Source organism: Chiloscyllium punctatum, chromosome 15 (genome assembly GCF_047496795.1).
Source record: "Chiloscyllium punctatum isolate Juve2018m chromosome 15, sChiPun1.3, whole genome shotgun sequence".
NCBI classification, from domain to species: Eukaryota; Metazoa; Chordata; class Chondrichthyes; order Orectolobiformes; family Hemiscylliidae; genus Chiloscyllium; species Chiloscyllium punctatum.
Genome location: NC_092753.1, coordinates 84790562 through 84810875, shown reverse-complemented (window position 1 = coordinate 84810875; position 20314 = coordinate 84790562). Strand labels below are relative to the sequence as shown.

The following is a 20314-nucleotide window of genomic DNA, read 5'->3' as shown; positions in this document are numbered from 1 at the left end:
GAATTCTATGATTTTGCTGCATATGTAACCTCTAGTGCCATCCTCACAAGCAACCTTCTCCCTGAGGCTTTTAGCCTCCCCTCCAGCATCAATATACCACAGTCTCTCTCTCTCTTTTACCCAAAAGTCCACAACTCCAGCACACCATGCCCCAAAGCCCCCTGACCCTGTCAGGCTGCACATATAGTTGTAGCTGAGGTTTTTGTTTATTTATTTATGGGATGTGGACATCGCTGGCTGGTGAGCATTTATTGCCTGTCCCTAGTTGCCCTTGAGAAGGTGGTGGTGAGTTGCTTTCTTAAACCGTTGCAGTCCACCTGCTGTGGGTTGACCCACATTGCCATGAGGGAGGGAATTCCAGGAGCTTGACCCAACTACAGTGAAGGAATGGGGATATATTTCCAAGTGAGGACGGTGAGTGCCTTGGAGGGGAACTTGAAGATGATGGTGTTCCCATATATCTGCTGTCTTTGTCCTTCTATATAGAAGTGGTCATGGGTTTAGAGTGTCTTTGGTGAATTTCAACAGTACACCTGGCTACACAAAATGTAAGTCATATATTCGCCCAACTTACAACCTTCCTTGTCGTCTGACATCCAACTATCCCCCCCCCCCCCACCTCACCATTTGACCTTTAATTCCAGTCTCTTCCTCAGGTCTCTCTGGGTGACCCAGCCTCCTGATCTTGCTTCCTTCTTTTCAAATCCCACCCCTCCCCACTTCCCGGAAACAGGTTGATTCCTACTCGCCTGGTTCTCAATGCAGACCTGCTGTGATAGCCGCCAGTGATCTGCTTCCCCCCACAATCTCCACACCTCCCCCCAAACTCTCATAGTAACTCTCTAACTGGTGAAGCAGCTTGACAGTCTACAGTGGGACTTATTGTGGTATACCATCAAATGGATGTCATTATGTTTGCTGCAGACATACCAAGAGGTGTATTGTTGCAATATGTCACGTGATTCAGACACAGTGAGGAATATTCCAGCTCAGCTTTGTGGACATGTTCCCCAACTGTGTATCACTGCTACCAACTTCTCGACTCTTACTAAATGGCTTTAGGTATTTTTGTGTTAACCAATCTCTGATGTGTGCCTTGATGTTTATATTTGATTGGATTTGATTGGATCTGATTTATTATTGTCATATGTAGAAGAAGGTTCCTGAAGAAGGGCTGATGCCCGAAACGTCGATTCTCCTGTTCCTTGGATGCAGCCTGACCTGCTGCGCTTTTCCAGCAACACATTTTCAGCTATTGTCATATGTACCAAGATACAGTGAAAAGTATTATTTTGTGTGCTATCCAAATCATATCTTACAAAAGTACATCAGGGTAATAGAACTGAAAGCAGAATATAGTGTTATTGTTGCAGAGAAGGCGCAGAGAGAGATCAACTCTACTAGATGGGAGATCCGCTCCTAAGTCTGATAACAGCAGGGAAGAAGCTGTTCTTGAATCTGTTGGTAGTAACACAAAGGGAAAAAAAAAAGCAGGATTAGCACCTGCTGACTCAGTAGTACCCAAGTCACCAACTCATAAAGCTAGCAATTGAGTCTTTTTTCAGTCAAAAAGCATTCATTTGTTTTTGGTTACATTTTGAAACAAGTAAAATTGTCTGTCTTTGTTACAGTTGCCAGTGAAGATCTGCAATCCAGCTTATACTTTGTCAATGGATCTCTGCAAGAGGTAGTCTTCGCCAGTACCATGGGGACATTGTTACCATGCCCTGCATCAGGGAATCCCCCAGCAACCCTGCGCTGGTACCTAGCAACCGGGGAAGAGATGTACGATGTCCCAGGGATCCGACACGTCCATCCAAATGGCACTCTCCAGATCTTCCCTTTCCCTCCTTCAAGTTTTAATAACTTGATCCACGATAATTCGTACTATTGCACAGCAGAAAATCCTTCAGGGAAAATTAGAAGTCAGGATATTCACATTAAGGCTGGTGAGTATCATATTGATAATTTTGGATAGTGAGAGCGATAATGATCATATTACAATTGGAACCCTCTGCAGGCGAGCTAGGGACCGTGACTGAGTCACAATGTTGAACTTCTCTTGGGTTACATATTTGCTTAGTAAGGATCATGGGTTGAACAGCACTGGAGAAGGCCATTTGGTCCTATGTATCTCAGCCAGTTCTTTGCAAGAGCTACCCAATGAGTCTCACTCCATCACTCTATTCCACAAACCAACTATTTTTCATTTTCACACTTGTATGAATTAATTTTCCAAAATATGATTGAGTGCTATTTCACTTATTATTTCAGGCAATGCTTGCTGCTTGAAAAGAATTCTCCTCACATCCCAGATCTGTGTCCTCTGGCTACCAACCGACCAACCTTTCTACTTCAGAGTTCTGTAGTATCGCCACAAACAGAAGTCCCTCACCATTGGTCCAAGTCTAATAAGTCTTTTCTACCCTCTTTCCAAACACTTCACATATTTCCTAAAGTGTGGTACCCAGGACTGAAAACAATTAGGTCACATGACAATGTCACAGAGGATCAGGCTAATGGTTTCAGCCTCAGCTTCAATCCCACCGAAGAAAATGGTGGAAGGTTGAAACGTTAGGAATTGGGTGGAAGAGGAAATTCTATTTGTGGAAGTCGGGGGAGGGGATGCTGGGCTGTATGGTCAATCCTCCAATGGGATGGCGGGGGCAGTCTATCATGGATGTGAAGTAGAAAAGGCATCAATTGGAGTTGTGTGGAGGATGGTCTGGGAGTGACCTGCGAATCCAGGTGAGGGAGGAAGGTCAGGGGTCAAGGTTGTGAGGAGGAAGAGACCTGAGGGGAGGTACTTTAATGGCTTCTTGGGGAAACATGAGGAGGCAGAAGGTCAGACAAAGCATAAGGGATCAGACTTAAAAGGTTAGGGGTGAATCAAAAGCTTTGTTTCAGTGGACTTGAGTTTAGGGGGCAGTGGTTCACAGTGAGGAGTTCACTAGTAGGGGAGCTACATGATCATGGAGATTTCACAGAAGGGAGATGTGAAGGAATTTTTCAAGCCAATGGGTGGCATGGTGGCACAGTGGTCAGCACTGCTGCCTTACAGCGCCAGAGACCTGGGTTCAATTCCTGCCTCAGGTGACTGACTGTGTGGAGTTTGCACATTCTCCCTGTGTCTGTGTGGGTTTCCTCTGGTTTCCTGCCACAGTCCAAAGATGTGCAGGTTGGGTGAATTGGCCATGCTAAATTTCCTGTAGTGTTAGGAGTATGGGTGGGTGGCAGGTCAGTGTGGACTTGTTGGGCCAAAGGGCCTGTTTCCACACTGTAAGCAATCTTTGCCTTGGGGAAACTTTTAAGGCTTTTCTAACATTTAGGAATCTAGCATCTGACTGTTGTTCATGCTGAAAAGCTGCAGGTCATTGAGACTCGCAGACTCATTATCTAACTGGAAATTCTAACTGTCTACCTTGAATAGGGCTGTTTGCCCACCTGCCCTCCAGCCTCCATTGAAACTGGAGATGGTTGGCATTGATGCTGGTTTGGGTCAGCAGACAGATTTGACAGACAACATCTCAGCCTTACCGCACACTTCTCACACACAAACCTACCTTCCCTTTAGGATAAAATCATCCTCAAGTTCAGTTCAGGTTCAGATGGGAGAAAAGTTATTTCTTCACAAACTTAGCAATTTGCCCTTGAAACTTACTGATGGATAGGTTTAAACGTATGTTTAAACAGCGTAGCAAATTAAAATCTGTAAAAATAAATACTGGATTGCGAGAAATATGTAACAGGCACTTCAGTGCCTGAAACAGGCACAAACAGGTTAATATCTAAGGGGAGACATTTTGCAAATGTCATTTTCAAATATGAATGTCTCCTGTGACATCATTATTAATTGCCCATCCATACTTGCTCTTGCAAAGCCACCTTCTTGAATCACTATGTTTCATGGGACCACTTTAACTCCAGTCATTTCTTCCAGTCTATGAAGGAATACACTTCATGCACCTTTGCAGTTCTGATGGCTATCTCCCAAAACAGAGTTTAATTTCTTTACTCCTTTCACTTCCTCCTTCAGAATTTTTGTTTTACAGGAAGTGTTCATTTTCCTTTTCTGAGCTGGTGTCAAGTCATAGAGATGCACAGCATGGAGACAAACCCTTCTGTCCAACTTGTCAATGCCGACCAAATATCCTAAATTAATCTCATCCCATTTGCCAGCATTTGGCCCTTATCCCTCTAAACCTTTCCTATTCATATACCCATCCAGAAGCCTTTTAAATGTTGTAATTGTACCAGCCTCCACCACTTCTCCTGGCAACTCATTCTGTACATGCACCATCCTCTGAGTGAAAAAAATAAGCCCTAGGTCCCTTTTAAATCTTTCCCTTCTCACCTTAAACCTATGTTCTCTAGCTTTGGACTCCCCTGCCCTGTGAAAAAGACCTTAGCTATTCACCCTATCCATGTCCTCATGATTTTATAAACTTCTATAAGGTCACCACCCAGCTTCTGATGCTCCACGGAAATTGGCCTCAGCCCATTCAGCCTCTCCAAACCCAGCAACATCCTTGTAAATTCTTTCTGTACCCTTTCAATTTTAATAAGATCTTTCCTGTAGTAGGGAGATCAGAATTGAACATAGTCTGACCAGTGTCCTGTATAATCACAATATCACATCCCAACTCCTATACTCAATGCACTGACCAATAAAGGCAATACATGAGAGGTTCTAGTAATGAAAGAGCAGTATACTAACCTCATGCAACATTCTTCGATTCCATAAAGCCAGTTGAACAGGAGTCCATCTTTACACATGTCTACATTTATTTACAAAGTTACATGTTATAAGCATATACCTCCTTTGCCATCAATGGTTGTGTCAATCTGTTTATACTTATATCGGCTCAAGTGAATTCTCAGTTAAGGCCTACTAACTTCAAACAATTGAAGAGTCTTTTAATATCTAATTAACAGGAATAGATATCTCAAACGTATGGAAAATCCATGTGTAGACCAATTGAATTGAGTTTTGATTAAATTATTCTGTGTAACTTTAATTGCCTGTATACTCAGAATCTCACTCTCCTCCTCTTGGACTCACTTTCATACCAGACTTTGATCACCTGACCTATTTGCATCATTGGCAGGGCCCGCAGCTTGTCTGACCCATCTCCCTTGCTCCTGGCTTGACCCTTTTCTCTCCCTCCCAAGGCTCCCCTTGTCTTTACTTTCCACTCCACTGCTTATCACATTTGAAGAATCATCTGTGCCATTTCTGCGACCTCCAGGATGCCACCATAAAACACACCATCCCCTCCTGTCCCCGGAATATCTCAGGGACCGTTCCTTTTGTGACCTCCTTATCCACTTCTTCAGGATGACTAATTGTTCCTTATCCACCATGGCACCCTCCTATTCAGAACTTCCTCCTCTCTCCTCACTGTGCTAGGCACAAAATATACCTTCCAGCTGAAGCAACATTTTACTTGTTCTTCTTTTGATCTAGCTTATTGCATTCTCTACTCACAAGGTGGTCATCTTTACATCGATGAGACATTTGAAGAACATCTCTTCTTTGTTTAGTCATTAACAAGATGTGGGCAATACTGGTTGGGCCAGCATTTGTTGCCCTGTGGGCAGTTAAGAGTCAACCACATTGCTGTGGGTCCGGACTCACATGTAGGCCAGACCAGGTAGGAATGGCAGTTTCCTTCCCTAAAGGACAATAATGAACCAGATGGGATTTTCTGACAATCATCAATAGATTCATGGTCATCATTCGAGTCTTAATCCAGACTTTTACAATTTAAACTTGGGTCCACAGAACGTTCCCTGGGTTACTGGATTAACAATCCATCTTGAATACCACTAGGTCGTTGCCTCCCTAGGTTTGTAGGAATGACTGTAAGCCACCTTGCTGTCATGCTGTTTCCATCCTGGGCCTGATGTAGTGCTCTAGCTAAGTTCAATGCCATCTGGAGGAACCTAATTTTCCATTTACACTTTACACTCTTCAGGACTTCACAGCTTGAACACTGCCTCCATTTTGATTACACCACATTGCGGCTTGTTTTTGTCTTTGTTGTTTTTACCCCCGGCATTACTGAACTACCTTCTCCAATTTAAACCTCTCACTTATACCTATTTTACAACTCAATATATCCTTTACCACCACGATCACTTCCTTTGTCTTTTGCCGTGTGCACCTACATCACCTGTTCCACTCATTTCTCTCCCCTTACTGTCAACATCATTTTCCAATTCCTTTCAGTTCTAAGGACTCCAAAAGTTAACAATACATTGCTCTCCATAGATGCTACTGTGTTTCTCCAGCATTTTCTGTGTATATCTTGTTGCTTGACTTGGTATCAATTTAGAGTATTTTGTTATATTAAGGGGACAATGTAAATACAAATGGATATTGTTGCTTAATGGCACAATGGTTAGCACTGCTGCCTCATAGTGCCCGGCACCTGGGTTCACTTCTAGCCTCAGGTGACTGTCTGTGGAGTTTGCACATTCTCCCTGTGTCTGCGTGGGTTTCCTCTGGGTGCTTCGGTTTCATCCCACAGTCCAAAGATGTGCAGGTTAGGTAAATTGACCATGCTAAAATTGCACATAGTGTTCAGGGATGTGTAGATTAGGTGCATTAGTCAGGGGAAAAAGTAAAATAATATGGTAGGGGAATGGGTCTGGGTGGTTTAGTCTTTGGAGGGTTGGTATGTACTTGTTGATTGCAATGGCAAATTGTAGGGATTTTTTATTCTCTATGAATTTTGGTACTGTTTGACAACGTTAATCCAATTATAAATTTTGTCCTCAGTTTTAAGAGAGCCCTATACAGTCCGCGTAGAGGACCAGAAAGCCATGCGGGGGAACGTAGCAGTCTTCAAATGCATTATCCCCTCCTCTGTGGAGGCTTATATCACTGTAGTGTCATGGGAGAAAGACACAGTCTCACTTGTCTCAGGTAAGGTCAGGTTTTGCTTCTTTTGTACCTGCCCTAAAGCAGAAATGTTCATTGTGACAAAAAAAATGCTTTGCTCTGTGTGCAAATATTCAACTTCTTCACACACTGAATGATAATCCAATGAATGCAAGCATTGAAACTGAAGGATTGTACATTTTCTAACTTCCCTGCTCATCAAGCCTAATATTTTATGTGGATTGCAATGGTAATGGAACTTCTGGACAGCTCCAACAATGTGGTCATAAGGTTTTGCTACTGTTCAGTGACCCAATTTGTCAGAGTAAGATATCTGAGGCAACTCTTCTAACATTGGTCTCTAGAAGTAAGCTAGGTGCTTGTCATGTGAATTATTGAGCATCCACCATCTCTAAATTTTCCAATGAGGAATTCAATGAGGTTTTCTCCAGAACGTAAACTATAATCATTTGAATCATAATGTGTGCGATTGATGTGGAGGTGGCTTTGCCTTCATCTGGAATGGGTTTGCTCTGATGATCCATTTGGTAAATGGCAAGATGTGGCCATGGAAAGCTGTGAAGACTCTTCATTGCATAGGTTATATGTTGTTTGACAGCTTCATATTAATAATGCTGCATTTTACCTATCAGGTAAGCCATTTGGAGGAGGTATAACTAACTCAGCTTTCTGTAACTTCAGCATATATAGGATTGTGAATCACGTACTAGGACTTGAAGCAGTTACTGTTACTGTTGTTATTTGTCTTCATTCTGGACAGGTTGGACAGGCTCTGATGACTGGCACAGATTCACAGGGTGTATTCCCTCACTGGTGTGAATTACATGACAAATTATATTTTAGTGCAGCTGATTTACCATGGCACTTATTTTTTAAATTGTAAAATTTACATTATGATACTCTACAATTCTACAAAGTGTCTGTGGTAACTGTGGGAAATTGATGCGGTCAGTGATTTCTAGCGAGTGTTACAAACCTGTGCAGATTTGCACAACTCGGTGCCCTGGCATTTACCCAGGTGACCAAGAATTGGTTAGCCAATATTGATGTGAAGCTGCTGGTGTTGGACTGGGATGGACAAAGTTAAGCATTACACAACAGCAGGTTATCGTCCAACAGGTTTATTTGAAAGTACAAGCTTTTGGAGCGCTGCTCCTTCATTAGGTAGCCTGACAAAGGAGCAACACTCCAAAACCTTGCACCTTCAAATAAACCTGTTGGACTATCACCTGGTGTCGTGTGATTTTTAACTTTAGCCAATAATGACATACAGCAACCATGCATGATCCTGACTCTGCCCAGCAGTGTCCCCTGATGCTAAGTGACTGAACATTTACTTCCCAGTGGACAATTTGAAGTTGTCTGATCAATGGATTCTTGTCTGTGATAACGAGTTGATTATGGAAGATCTCAATCCACCAGAATGCCTTTCACAATGCAAGAAATGCATTAATCAATATTCCTTCATTTTTCCCCTTCAACATAAATGCAGAAAACCTTTTTTTATGTCTGACATTGAGATTCCTCTAAACTATAATCATTTGAATCATAATGTGGCCCTGAGCTTCACATTCAACAATTACCCGAACTTATGACTCTCATCCTGACTCCAGAAATTATGTCTAAAGCTGGGCTGCTCTCTTTTTAAGAAACACATTGTGATTTGTGCTCTGTGGTATCTCACTGCCCTATCTAAAATTGGGAATGATTACATTATGGCTGTGGATCTTCTTAAGAGGAAAATAATGACTAGACAGTTCAACTGTAATGGCTATAGTTTATTTCTCTTGTTCACTAATCAGCAGTTCGGGAAAAGTTGCTCCCTAAAAAAAATTAGGTAATTTGTGATGCCTTCTTGTGAACTTTGATTGAATGTTCCTCATTTTCACTGAGAGATTATCAAGGGAGTAGAGAGTCTGAGCAAGTGACAGCATTGTGAACAGTTATCTAAGAGTGGGATCAGTGTATGAAGCCCAAGAGACCATCCTGAAATCCTGCAAAGGTCATGAAGCTTATTAACCTTTGCTTGAAACCATGGCGATTAGAAACAGAAAAAGTACAGAGCACTCTCCAATAAAGAGACTCTGCCCTCCTGCTCATAATAGTCTGGTTATTTTTAAACCTAGATTTGTTTTAAAATTGACCAAAAAATGCACACTGACCAATATGTAAATGGATTTTGATCAATGAAGAAGAATAAAAGGGCTTGGCCTTTCCATCATTTCTTTGGTGGTGGACAAACCCAGTCTTTTGTCTGCAAAAAATATGGCAAAGTGTTGTCTTATATAATTGATCCAGCATGATCCCTCCAATTGATCCACTGCAGACACTTATTGTTACTGAATACTGTGACAAAGATGCCAGCAAACACACTGAGTTTGATTTAACTGGGGTCACAATCACTTGCCTACAATTTTAAGGTCTATAAATATGTCTACATTTAATACCACTGAGGAGATATTTTTAAACAGGCATGTGTCAAGGCAAGCCCTAAGGCCTTGAAAGGTCAGGGGTCAGGAAAGCTACTGACATTTGCTGTGAAAGGTCAGCAACAGGTAAGAGTAGTTGGTAAATTGCTCAAATAGTTTTATGTTTTTTTTTAGTGCACTTGTCAATTGGTTAATGGGGGTGTGATGAAAATCAGACTAATTTTCTTAATAAATAAAGTTTAGAGACATGGCAATGTTCCCCTTTGGTATCCCTTTGAGTGCACCTGCACCACTGGATATTCAAAGCTTTTTTTCTTAATCTTGATTTTGCTTTTCTAATGTTAAAAGTTTGATCTCAGCACCTGAGGAAGACGGGCGTAGAATATGTGAGATTGTACCAAAATGTCTGAGGTTGAGGGAATTTATTAATGACAAATAATCTCCTTCGCCCTTCCCATCACCAGAAGCTTTGAGTTGTCACAAACTCTTCCCTTATTTATTTACTATGATGCACAAGGGAGAAGCTTGTGTTTTCTCGAAGACTAAGTGTGAGATTAAAAGAGGGAGGAAATTCTGTGGGCTGGACCAACTATCTCACACAATCGGGCTCTTCTCAGCTCACACCCAGCCAATTTAATGAGTGGGCAGGTAGGAGGTTCTCCTCTCCATACCTTGGGGATGTCTTTTCTGATCTCTGGACAGCACTCCACTCTCTACAACCCAGGAGCATCTCTCAATCTCTGCTCATCACCCCGTTAGAGACATCAGAGACCAGGCAAAAAGTAACACAGTACTTTCGTGACTGCCTTCCTAGAGGTTCTCCTGGAATGCCTTCACGAAAAAGAGCTTTTTCCCTAATGACGGCAACTGGAAACTATCCTGAACGATGAATGCAACTTGGGACAAAGGTGCCTGTGGGCATGCATATCAAGAATAGAAATATTTCGAAGTGGGGATGTCTCCCACAAAAGGAGCACATTATGGAAAGTTTGCCTCAGCCAGCACCTTTTTTTTTGGAGTGGCTGAAGTTTTGATTATGAAAACTACTTTGAAGAAGTTTACATTGACACCTTGGTGACAACTACTGAGGTCAGTCCTTACAGCCACATCAGTTAATCAGTTAATATTGAAACTGTTTTTGAGCGTTGCATTTTTATTCAAATCCATTTTTCAGCATTGGATGAGAATAGAACATTTATAGAATAATTAGCTACCAGAGAAGAGGTGAAGAGTAGTTGATTGGCACTGGACAGTCAGGACTCAGAAGTCCTAGGAAACTGAGGGAGTAGGAAGGTCTGAAACAAAAATAAAAATTCTGCAGAAACGCAGCAAGTTGACGTCATCTGTTGAGAGAAACCAACATTAACATTTAAACACTAGTGATCCTTCTTCAGAGTAGGAAAGGTGCTGGCTTGGAGTCTGTGGAGGCTATGAGGAGCTCAGAGCATTAATTCCTCAATGCAGAGGAGAGAGTGGATGCTGAAAAGCCACAAGCAGTGCTTCCTTTTTACAGCTGAGCAAGATTCAGGAAAACCCAGGGGTAGTTCCAGCTTGGGAAAGCTAGCTATCAGCAAAATGCTGGAGTTGTGCTGGTAAATAAGTGCTGCGGTACAGTTTTAGGGCCCAGGTGAACATGAACTCAGAACAGGAGGGTGATCAACCAGAAAAGGAACAATGTGAGGCAATCCATAATAGGGTGATTTTTGAGAGGAAATTTCAAGGCCAGATTAGTAAATCCTTTGTGAATTTTAATGAAATAAGATGCTCTAGATTAAATTAGATTAGATTCACTACAGTGTGGAAACAAGTCATTTGGCCCAACAAGTCCACACCGACCCTCCGAAGAGTAACCCACCTAGACCCATTCCCCTAAATTTTACCCCTGACTAATGCACCTAACACTATGGGCAATTTAGCACGGCCAATTCACCTAACCTGCACATCTTTGGACTGTGGGAGGAAACCGGAGCACCCGGAGGAAACCCATGCAGACACGGGGAGAATGTGCAAACTCCACACAGACAGTTGCCCAAGGTGGAAATTGAACCCGGGTCCCTGGTGCTGTGAGGCAGCAGTGCTAACCACTGAGCCACCTTGCTGCCCCTTATGTTCATATCATTATGTTAATATTGGGGTTTGTTGCTGAGAAATCCATGGGATCTATCTTGTTCTCATTTGCTTTTACCTATGTTTATCACCTTAATTCTAGGTGTTACAAATAATTTATACATGTATTGTAGATTATAATGCTGTTCTAAGTTGAATAGTAAAGTATAAAAGAAGACAATAAAACCAGCGTTGTTACCTCAACTCTTCAAAATGCTCGATTCTTTTGGTTTTAATTTAGCTTTATTGAACCTGAACTGCTTTTCGGTGTTGGGATGAGAAAGGTGGGGGGAAGGAGCTGTGCAGGATTGATTCAACTGCTGACCTTTGTCTCCCCAGGTCTCATGGCTCAGATTTTTAAATGTATTCATTTGTGGGACTTGGGCGTCGCTGGTGGCCAGCATTGATAGCCCATCCTAATTGCCTTTGAGAAGGTGGTGGTGAGCTGCCTTCTTGAATTGTTGCAGTCCACCTGCTGTGGGTTGACCCACAATGCCGGTAGAGAGGAATTTCCAGGATTTTGACCCAATGACTGTGAAGGAACGCAGTATGTTTCCAAGTCAGGGTGGTGAGTGGCTTGGAGGGGAACTTGCAGGTAGTGGTATTCTCAAGTACCTGCTGCCCTTGTCCTTCTAGGTGGAAGTGTCGTGGGTTTGGAAGATGCTGTCTAAGGATCTTTGGTCAATTTCCTCAGTGCGTCTTGTAGATAGTACACACTGCTGCTCGTGAGTGCTGGTGGTGGGGTGTTTGAATGTTTATGGATGTGGTGCCAATCAAGCGGGTTGCTTTGTCCTGGATGGTGTCAAGCTTTTTGAGTGTTGTTTGAGCTGCACCCATCCAGCCAAGTGGGGAGTATTCCATTACACTGCTGACTTGTGCCTTGTAGATTGCCGATAGACTTTGGGTGTCAGGAGGTGAGTTACTCGCTGCAGTATCCCTAGTCTCTGACCTGCCTTGTAGCCACTGTGATTATGTGGTGAGTCCAGTTGAGTTTCTGTTCAATGGTAGCACCAAGGATATCGACAGTGGGGGATTCAGTGATGGTAATACCATTGAATGTCAAGGGGCAGTGGTTAGAGTGTTCAAGTGTTTCCCGAAGTGACTTAAGTTATTCTACACATATGTCTCTCTGCCTGTATCCTTAACAAATCACTCTGTATTCCTTGTATGCACGCATTGTCTAAAAGCAGTCGACTGTCAGCTCAATATGTACTCAGCCGCTGGTAGGTAAATAGCAACAAATAACAGAGAGAAAGCTTTTGCAATTTGCTTTTCTTTTTCTTTTAGTGAATTCAGGCAAATAATCCACAGCCATTTCTTCAGCTTTGTACCCACTTTCTGATGCCACAGCGATCAGCATTTCAATTTGAATAAAAGCAGTATTGTTATCTTCTGCATTGAGTTTCAGGTCCATGGCATCTGAGCTGCAAAGACATACCACAATCAATACAGTGTTAAAGCAGGCACTTTGTGAGACTGATTTCATATTGGATTTCAAAATTGGTTGACCCCAGCAGGTTGCCAGTGGGAGTAGCACTTCAGGTTCTCCGTGGTTACAAACAGATAGTTGAGTTTGTCTTCATTGCTGAATTTTGGCGCGATTGTTCAAGTATGGACAAAGTAGGAATTATATTGGAATTCATTTGCTGCTAATGTATATTTGAGTGTGGGTGATGTGGTTCAGAAGGAAGCTGTAGAATAATAGTGAAACCATCAAAAAACACCCCAGGAGATCAGCTCTCAGATTCATCAAGAAGATCGACGCTGGTCTGCAAACCTCTCCAAATATGTGGCTTCTTGGCTTTATCATCATGTGGGTTTGATCAACTGTGCGCATTAAACACCACGTTTAACCAATCAGGGAAAGACCATCATGAATATAACAGGGAGGAGTTTTATATAAAGCACTTGTACGCTGTTGTTCCATAGTACTGCCTGCTAGGACTTGTTCTTAAGTTTGTAATTAAGATAGACAATTGGAGGAACTTTTTCACTCACCAAAGATGACAGGAAGGGAAAATAGTTGGGAGAGTTGCTCCAGGAGAGATATTTACCCTTTTCTCACCACTTAGCCAGTTAACGTCTGGTTATGAAATTCCATTGCGGTATTTTTTTTTATCTAACCTCTTTTTCTAATCAACCTGTTCAGAGATATTATTATGTATTTCGTGGATCAGGTGGGACTTTAACCCAGGCCTCCTAGTCTAGAGGTAGGGATACCACCACTGTGCCACAAGAGGACCTTATTGGGATGTTCTTGACCCACCACCAATTAAGATCCATCCGCAATCAAGTAACAGACAATTAAAGGCCGTAAATTGCCACCTGCCCCATTAGCTGTCTGCTTGGCAGGTGAGTCAAGATGGCTGCTTTCAAAATAGTCAACCAGGAAAATGGCTGCCAGGTTGGAGGAGGCCTCCAATTTCCCCAAATGTAGGAAGTTGGAGAGACATTTATGGTGGGGAGGGGGGGAAACAAGATGATGGCCTTTGAAAGCAAACGCCCTGCTTTTTGTGCCTGACTTTGACCCTCTCCCTGTGAACTCCCACCCTGTGGGACTCTAAAGAAAGAGATCTACCTTAGGTTCCCCTGAGTAATAGCACTTGGCCACATAAAGGCCTGAGATAGGCCAAAATGCTCGCTGAAGGTTGCCATTGAGCTCTCACTAGTTTGGCCTAAAATCTGTTGATTGTTTTCAGCAGTGAGGGTAGTGTTTGCTTGTCACAAAAAAAATGAAAATCACACTCCATGTGTGTTTAAACTGAAATGATTAAGCCATATATTACCTGAAAACACTTTCACAAGGCAGAATAGTGGTGAGAGGCAATTAGTTTGTCAAGAACACTGCAAAATAAAGGGTTTGTATATGTATAGAGCACCCATACATCACATGAAAAGCAATCTACCCAGGTTCTTGTAAAGAGGACCATGTTGCAGATTTACAACAATATTTGTGATAACATCAGCTGATTAAGTTCCTCTCCTTCCTCTGACGTTTACCTTTTGCTTTGCATTTAACCATAAATATTTCAGCATGGATTACAGAGGTTCAATGGCAGCTCCAAATCATATCTCTAAGGCAGTTGGTAATAATGATGGTTTAGGCAGCAATACCCCCAACCTCTCAATGAATCCACTTAAAAGAAAAACAAATTAGGTGTGCATTATGAAGCAGACCACTACTTTTCTATTTCCTTTTTTCCCCTGGTTCCTGGTTGGAACTGAGTATCCTTGCCATCTCACATTAAGAAACCCCTTTTCAGACTGAGGCTGTCTGAGGTTATCATGAGAGCTGAAGCCAATCCTACACTTTGTACATACCTGCCATGGCTGCTACTGAGTGATCAGGGATGCCGGCCAGTTCTTCTTCCTTCTCTCTTAAACATGGAAACTGGTAGTTCTGTTCCTGATTCCCATTATGGCTGAGATCAGCAAAACCTTCAAAACAGATCAGCGTCCACATGGGAATCATCTTCATCTAGATGACTTGGCAACGTTTCTGAGCCACTGGGGAGGTTACTTTCATCTGGGCCTCTTCCTCAAACAGCAGGTATCTGGCCAATACTAAACATGGGAGTGTAGAGGCCAGGTTTTGGGAGTGGGGAGAAAGAGGAAGGAGCGTTCTTTGGAATTCACTGATTGATGTCTCATTTATTTTTTGCCTGCCTTACTCTTACACTGAGGAGAGCTTCTGGAGTATGTGTGTGCTATAGAGACCATGGCCAGTGTTTTGCCTTTTTCTGGCAAGTGCAGTGAATCTCTGCTACTCAGAGCTGTCAAATTAACCAGGCCAGCAGGACTGAAGACAAGAGAAAAAAAAAATCAATAAATCTATGAATTAATAATGTAGCTGCCAGAGAGAATCATGGGTAAACAAATGAAGTCTGTACGTTTCAGGACTTAACACTTTACTTGCACATCTCTCTTGTCTTTTGCTGGTAGTGTTGTCTTTAATCCTATCCTCTCAGATAATGTTTGCATTTATTTACATCAAGTCTCTTAGCAACATTTTAAAATATTGACAGATTATTCTATTTTTACGTTGCATGGAAGCAAAGAAACAAATAATGTTTGGTCCATATAGGTCATGCTGATATTTATACTCCATACAAACCTTCTCTAAATTCCTCTCGTTCTATTGATATATCGTTCCATTACTTTCCTAGCTTCCCCTTAATTGCATCTGTTGTTCACCTCAGTCTGAGAGAATTCCCCAGTCTAGCCTCTCTTTGGATACAAATGTTTCTCCTGACTTCCATATGAGATTTATAGGTGACAATCTTAGGTTAATAATTCCTTCTTTTTGCCTTCCTTATGAACTGAAATTTCTTCTCTTGCATACAATAGAGAGATGCAAGTCCAGTATCCAAAGTTGCATTGTTACCAGGACTTCGGGAAAATTCCCTGCTATTGTTTGAATGGCATCAAGAGATCTTTTTAGTATCTACCTCATGCCAAACATGAGTTATGGAGACATACAGTCATACAACACAGAGGAGGCCTTTCAGCCTGTCAAGACTGTGCTGAACTACCTGCTTGAATCAAGTGTCCTTGAAAAGCAATCGTCTTACTTCTTGTGTACAGGACACACCCAGACAATCCTCCACACTGCCAAGTTCTGAAGAACAGTAAAGACATCTTGCCTTTGAGTCTGACTCCATTGTTGTAAATCCCTTTCTGCCAGAGGTGGTCTTCCTGTGGCCCAGAGAGATATTGGATGTTTGATAGGCTGTTAGCCTTCAGAGGTAGGACTTGGTCTCCCATCAGATCCACCTCAAGCCAGTGGATGTTGTTAAGTGAATGCAGGGCAAGCTGGATAACTGGAAGCATTTTATGGAGTAACCAGGGGAGGTGGGAATCCTGCCTCCAGAATCAAATAAAGGCCTTAATATCAAACGGTTAGCCTGACCTTAGTCATTTATAAGATTTAAGTCCATTATTAAGTATGAAATTGCAAAGTACTTGTAAGTGCACAGTAAAATAGGACTATGACAGTCTGACTTCAAGAGTGTGAGGACTGTAGGTGTTGGAGATCAGAGTCTGAAAGTGTGGTGCTGGAAAAGCACAGCAGGTCAGGCAGCATCCGAGGAGCAGCAAAATCTACATTTCGGGCATAACCCTTCATCAGGAATGTGGGGTGGGAGGGGAGAGAAGGAGGTTGAGAGATAAATAAGAGGGTGGGTGTGAGAGGAAGGTAGCTGGGAAGGCGATAAGTAGATGAAGGTAGGGGATACTGGTGATAGGTCAGAGAGGAGGGTGAAGCAGATAAGCGGGAAGGAAGATGGACAGGTAGGACAGTTCATGACAGCGTTACTGAGTTGGAGAGTTGGATCTGGGATGAAGTGGGGGACGGGAGTTAAGGAATCTGATGAAGTTGACGTTGATGCCGTGTGGTTGGAGGGTCCCAAGGCGGAAGATGAGGCCTTCTTCCTCCTGGTGTTGGGTGGCTTGGATTAGCTGGTGGAGGAAGCCCAGGACTTGCATGTCATTGGCAGAGTGGGAGGCGGATTTGATGTGGTCCACCATAGGACAGTGAGGTTGTTTCGTATGTGGTTCCTTAGGTCCTGTCCCCCCACTCATCCAAGATTCAACCCTCCATCTCATCATCGCCCTTTTGATCTGTCCTACCTGTCCACCTTTCTTCCTATCTATCCACTCCACCCTCCTCTCCAACCTATCACTATCACCCCCCATCTGCATCTACTTATCGTCTTCCAAACTACCTTGCCCCAGCGCCACCCCCACCCTCCTATTTATCTCTCAGCCCCCTTTTCCCTTTCCCACATTCCTGATGAAGGGCCTATGCCCAAAACGTCGACTCTCCTGCTCCTCGGATGCTGCCTGACCTGCTGTGCTTTTCCAGCACCACACTTTTCAACAGTCTGACTTCCTCAGGGATAGCTCAAGGCTCACAAATCTGTTAGAATTTTTTGAGGCGGTAATGAGTGATTTAGATAAAGTAGTGACAGTGGACATATTCTATTGGGATTTCCAGAAGATAAGAGCCCATGGGGTTAGGGACAGGGTACTGGCATGGATAGAGGATTGGACGACTGGCGGAAGGCAGAGAGGAGGGATAAAAGGGTTTTTTTCAGGATGGCAACTAGTTACTAGTGGAGATCAGAGCTGAAAAATGTGTTGCTGGAAAAGTGCAGCAGGTCAGGCAGCATCCAAGGAGCAGGAGAATCGACATTTCGGGCATAAGCCTTCTTCAGGAAGAAGGGCTTATGCCCGAAATGTCGATTCTCCTGCTCCTTGGATGCTGCCTGACCTGCTGCGCTTTTCCAGCAACACATATTTCAGCTCTGATCTCCAGCATCTGCAGTCCTCACTTTCTACTAGTGGAGTTCAGTAAGGGTCAATGTTGGGACCACATGTATTTACATTATACATTAACGATCTGGAAGAAAGAACTGAGGGCATTGTTGCTAAGTTTGCAGATAAAACAAAGATAGTTGGATGGACAGGTAGTGTTGAGGAAGCGGGAGGTTGCAGAAGGACTTGGACAGGCTCAGAGAGTGGGCAATGAAGTGGCAGATGGAATACCACATGGGAAAGTGTGAGGTTATGTACTTCGGTAGGAAGGATAGAGGCGGAAATTATTTTCTAAATGGGCAAATGCTTTGGAAATCTAAATTACTAAAGGACTTGGGAGTCCTAGTTTCAGAATCTCTTAAGGTTAATATGTAGGTTTGGTTGGCGGTTAGGAATGCAAATGCAATGTTAGCATTTGTTTCAAGAGGAAACAAGAATATAAGAGCAAAGATTTAGTGCTGAGGCTGTATAAGGCTCTGGACAGACCGCATTTGGAATATTGTGAACAGTTTTGGTCATATATCTAAGGAAAGGATGCTCTGCTTCAGAGGAGGTTTACGAGAATGATCCTGGCAATGAAGAGATTGTCATATGGAGAGTTGTTGAGGACTCTGAGTGTGTACTCAATGGAGTTTAGAAGGATGAAGGGGAGGGATCTGATTGAAACTTACAGAATACTGAAAAACCTGGTTAGAGTGGACATGGAGAAGATGGTTCCACTAGCGGGAGAGATTAGGACCTGACAGCACAACCTCAGAACAAAGGGGTGACCCTTTAGAATCATAGAATCCCTACAGTGTGGAAGCAAGCCATTCAGCCCACTGAGTCCACACTGACCTTCTGCAGTGGAGGGACTGGAGGATCAGCCTGGACCATGTACTCATGTCTTGTCATGGCACTCCAAGGTCCAAATGGTGATTCAGAGAGAAATGTACCATGAACTGAAACCAAATCAGACCTTCATGAATACTTGTCAAAAAGTGAGCCTATCATTTTACAGATATGTAGTCATTGCTGGAAGGAGTCCTTCTATGGAACAAATTATTATGATCAGGATTGCACTACCTAAAAGCAAATGTATGAAAGCAGACTTAATGAAACCTTTCAAAGGGATTTGGATTAAATGTTTGAAGGGAGAAACATCTGTAGGGCTACAAGGGAACAGCAGGAGCGTGGTTATCCGATAATTCCTTCAAAGCTGGCAACAGGTACACTGAACTGAATGGCCTCCTGTTATATGGTATCGTTCAGTAACCTTAGGATAGCACTCCTTTATGAGAAGAAATCTTCTAGTCTGTGGTAAAGGATTCACTATTTAACCTCATCATTCAGTGAGGCTAACACTCTGAAGCCAGAGGTTCCAAGCTCTTGTTAAGTCTTATGGTGCTTAATGTTGAAGTGAAAGGTTTATGGCATGCACTATCACTTCAAGCACTAAGTGGCATCTTTGTATTCTAAGTGATTACTAAAAAAAAATTGCAGACATCAAAAGTGGAATAAAGATTCAAAAAATACATAAAACCCTATAGTGCATTAAATTGTCATCTCCCTAAAGAAACCGGCCCAATCACATCTTACATTTGTTCCATGCCACTGACGCCATATAAATTCCAGAGGGATTGTGCATTGTCTTTCAGCTGCTGGTTGTTATATTTACAAATGCATCTTGAATAAAAGTTCGCTGTTAATTCTTGTACTTCACTGAAATTCTCAAGGTTGGGGAAAGTCTCAAAATGTTTCATTTCTCCATTTTCTGGTGTGCTGGGGCATATCACATTTGTATAATTGCCCTTCAATGATTGTTTGCTTTTGGCTAAGTGCAAGACGCATTGGGTTTGCCGTGAGGCCAAGCAAGTTTTTTTTACTAAACTCACCGGACCATTTGGCAAGGGTCACAACCAATTTCTGCTCCATTTTATCCAAGTTTCTAAGACAACTTGCCACTGAGCTGATGTCACAGAATTGACCAACATCTCTGACTGAGGCACTATTTTTAAAGACCCATGATGCATTCGGTAAGCACGGCCAACCCGAAGCTGCCCTCCATATTTGGATGTGATAGACAGGGGCAAATTGACGCTCTACTTTGAAGGTAGAGATCTGGAGCATGGGGTGTTTCACAGGGAGGGCTTCCTGTTCTCCCAGGATTGGCTGTGGAGGTCACATCACCAGACCGTGCCAGCCTGGTCTGATGTTGCATCCTGGTAAAGTAGTCCTAGCCATCCGGCCAAATGCCCAGCATTCCTGAAAGAAAGTCAATGACCTTCCTAACTTTGCCAGGAATATGTGCCACCGTCTTCTGTCTGATACCTCTCACACTCATTCCATCTTTGCTACTGTTCCAACCTCTGTGCAGGGCTCATATTCTACCACACTCAATATTGCTCACAACATGGTCTCCTTTACATTGGAGAGACCGAATGCGGACTTGGTGACTGCTCTGGGGAGCACCTGCACTCCCTCCACAGGAATGACCCTGACCTCCCAGTTGCATGCTGTTTCAATGAACCATCTTGTTTTCTGATGACATTTCTGTCCTGGGCTTGCAGCAATGTTC

At 42.9% G+C, this 20314-nt stretch overlaps 1 protein-coding gene across 2 annotated transcripts in view; it reads left to right on the top strand.

Moving 5' to 3' along the window:
• Positions 1-20314, top strand: part of LOC140486476 (cell adhesion molecule DSCAM) — a 693577-nt gene that overhangs the window by 93543 nt on the left and 579720 nt on the right. For both annotated transcript variants that reach the window (XM_072585696.1, XM_072585695.1), the window contains exons 2-3: positions 1632-1949; positions 6785-6931. In XM_072585696.1, the coding sequence (XP_072441797.1) occupies positions 1632-1949; positions 6785-6931 (465 nt within the window). The remainder of the gene's footprint in view (positions 1-1631; positions 1950-6784; positions 6932-20314) is intronic.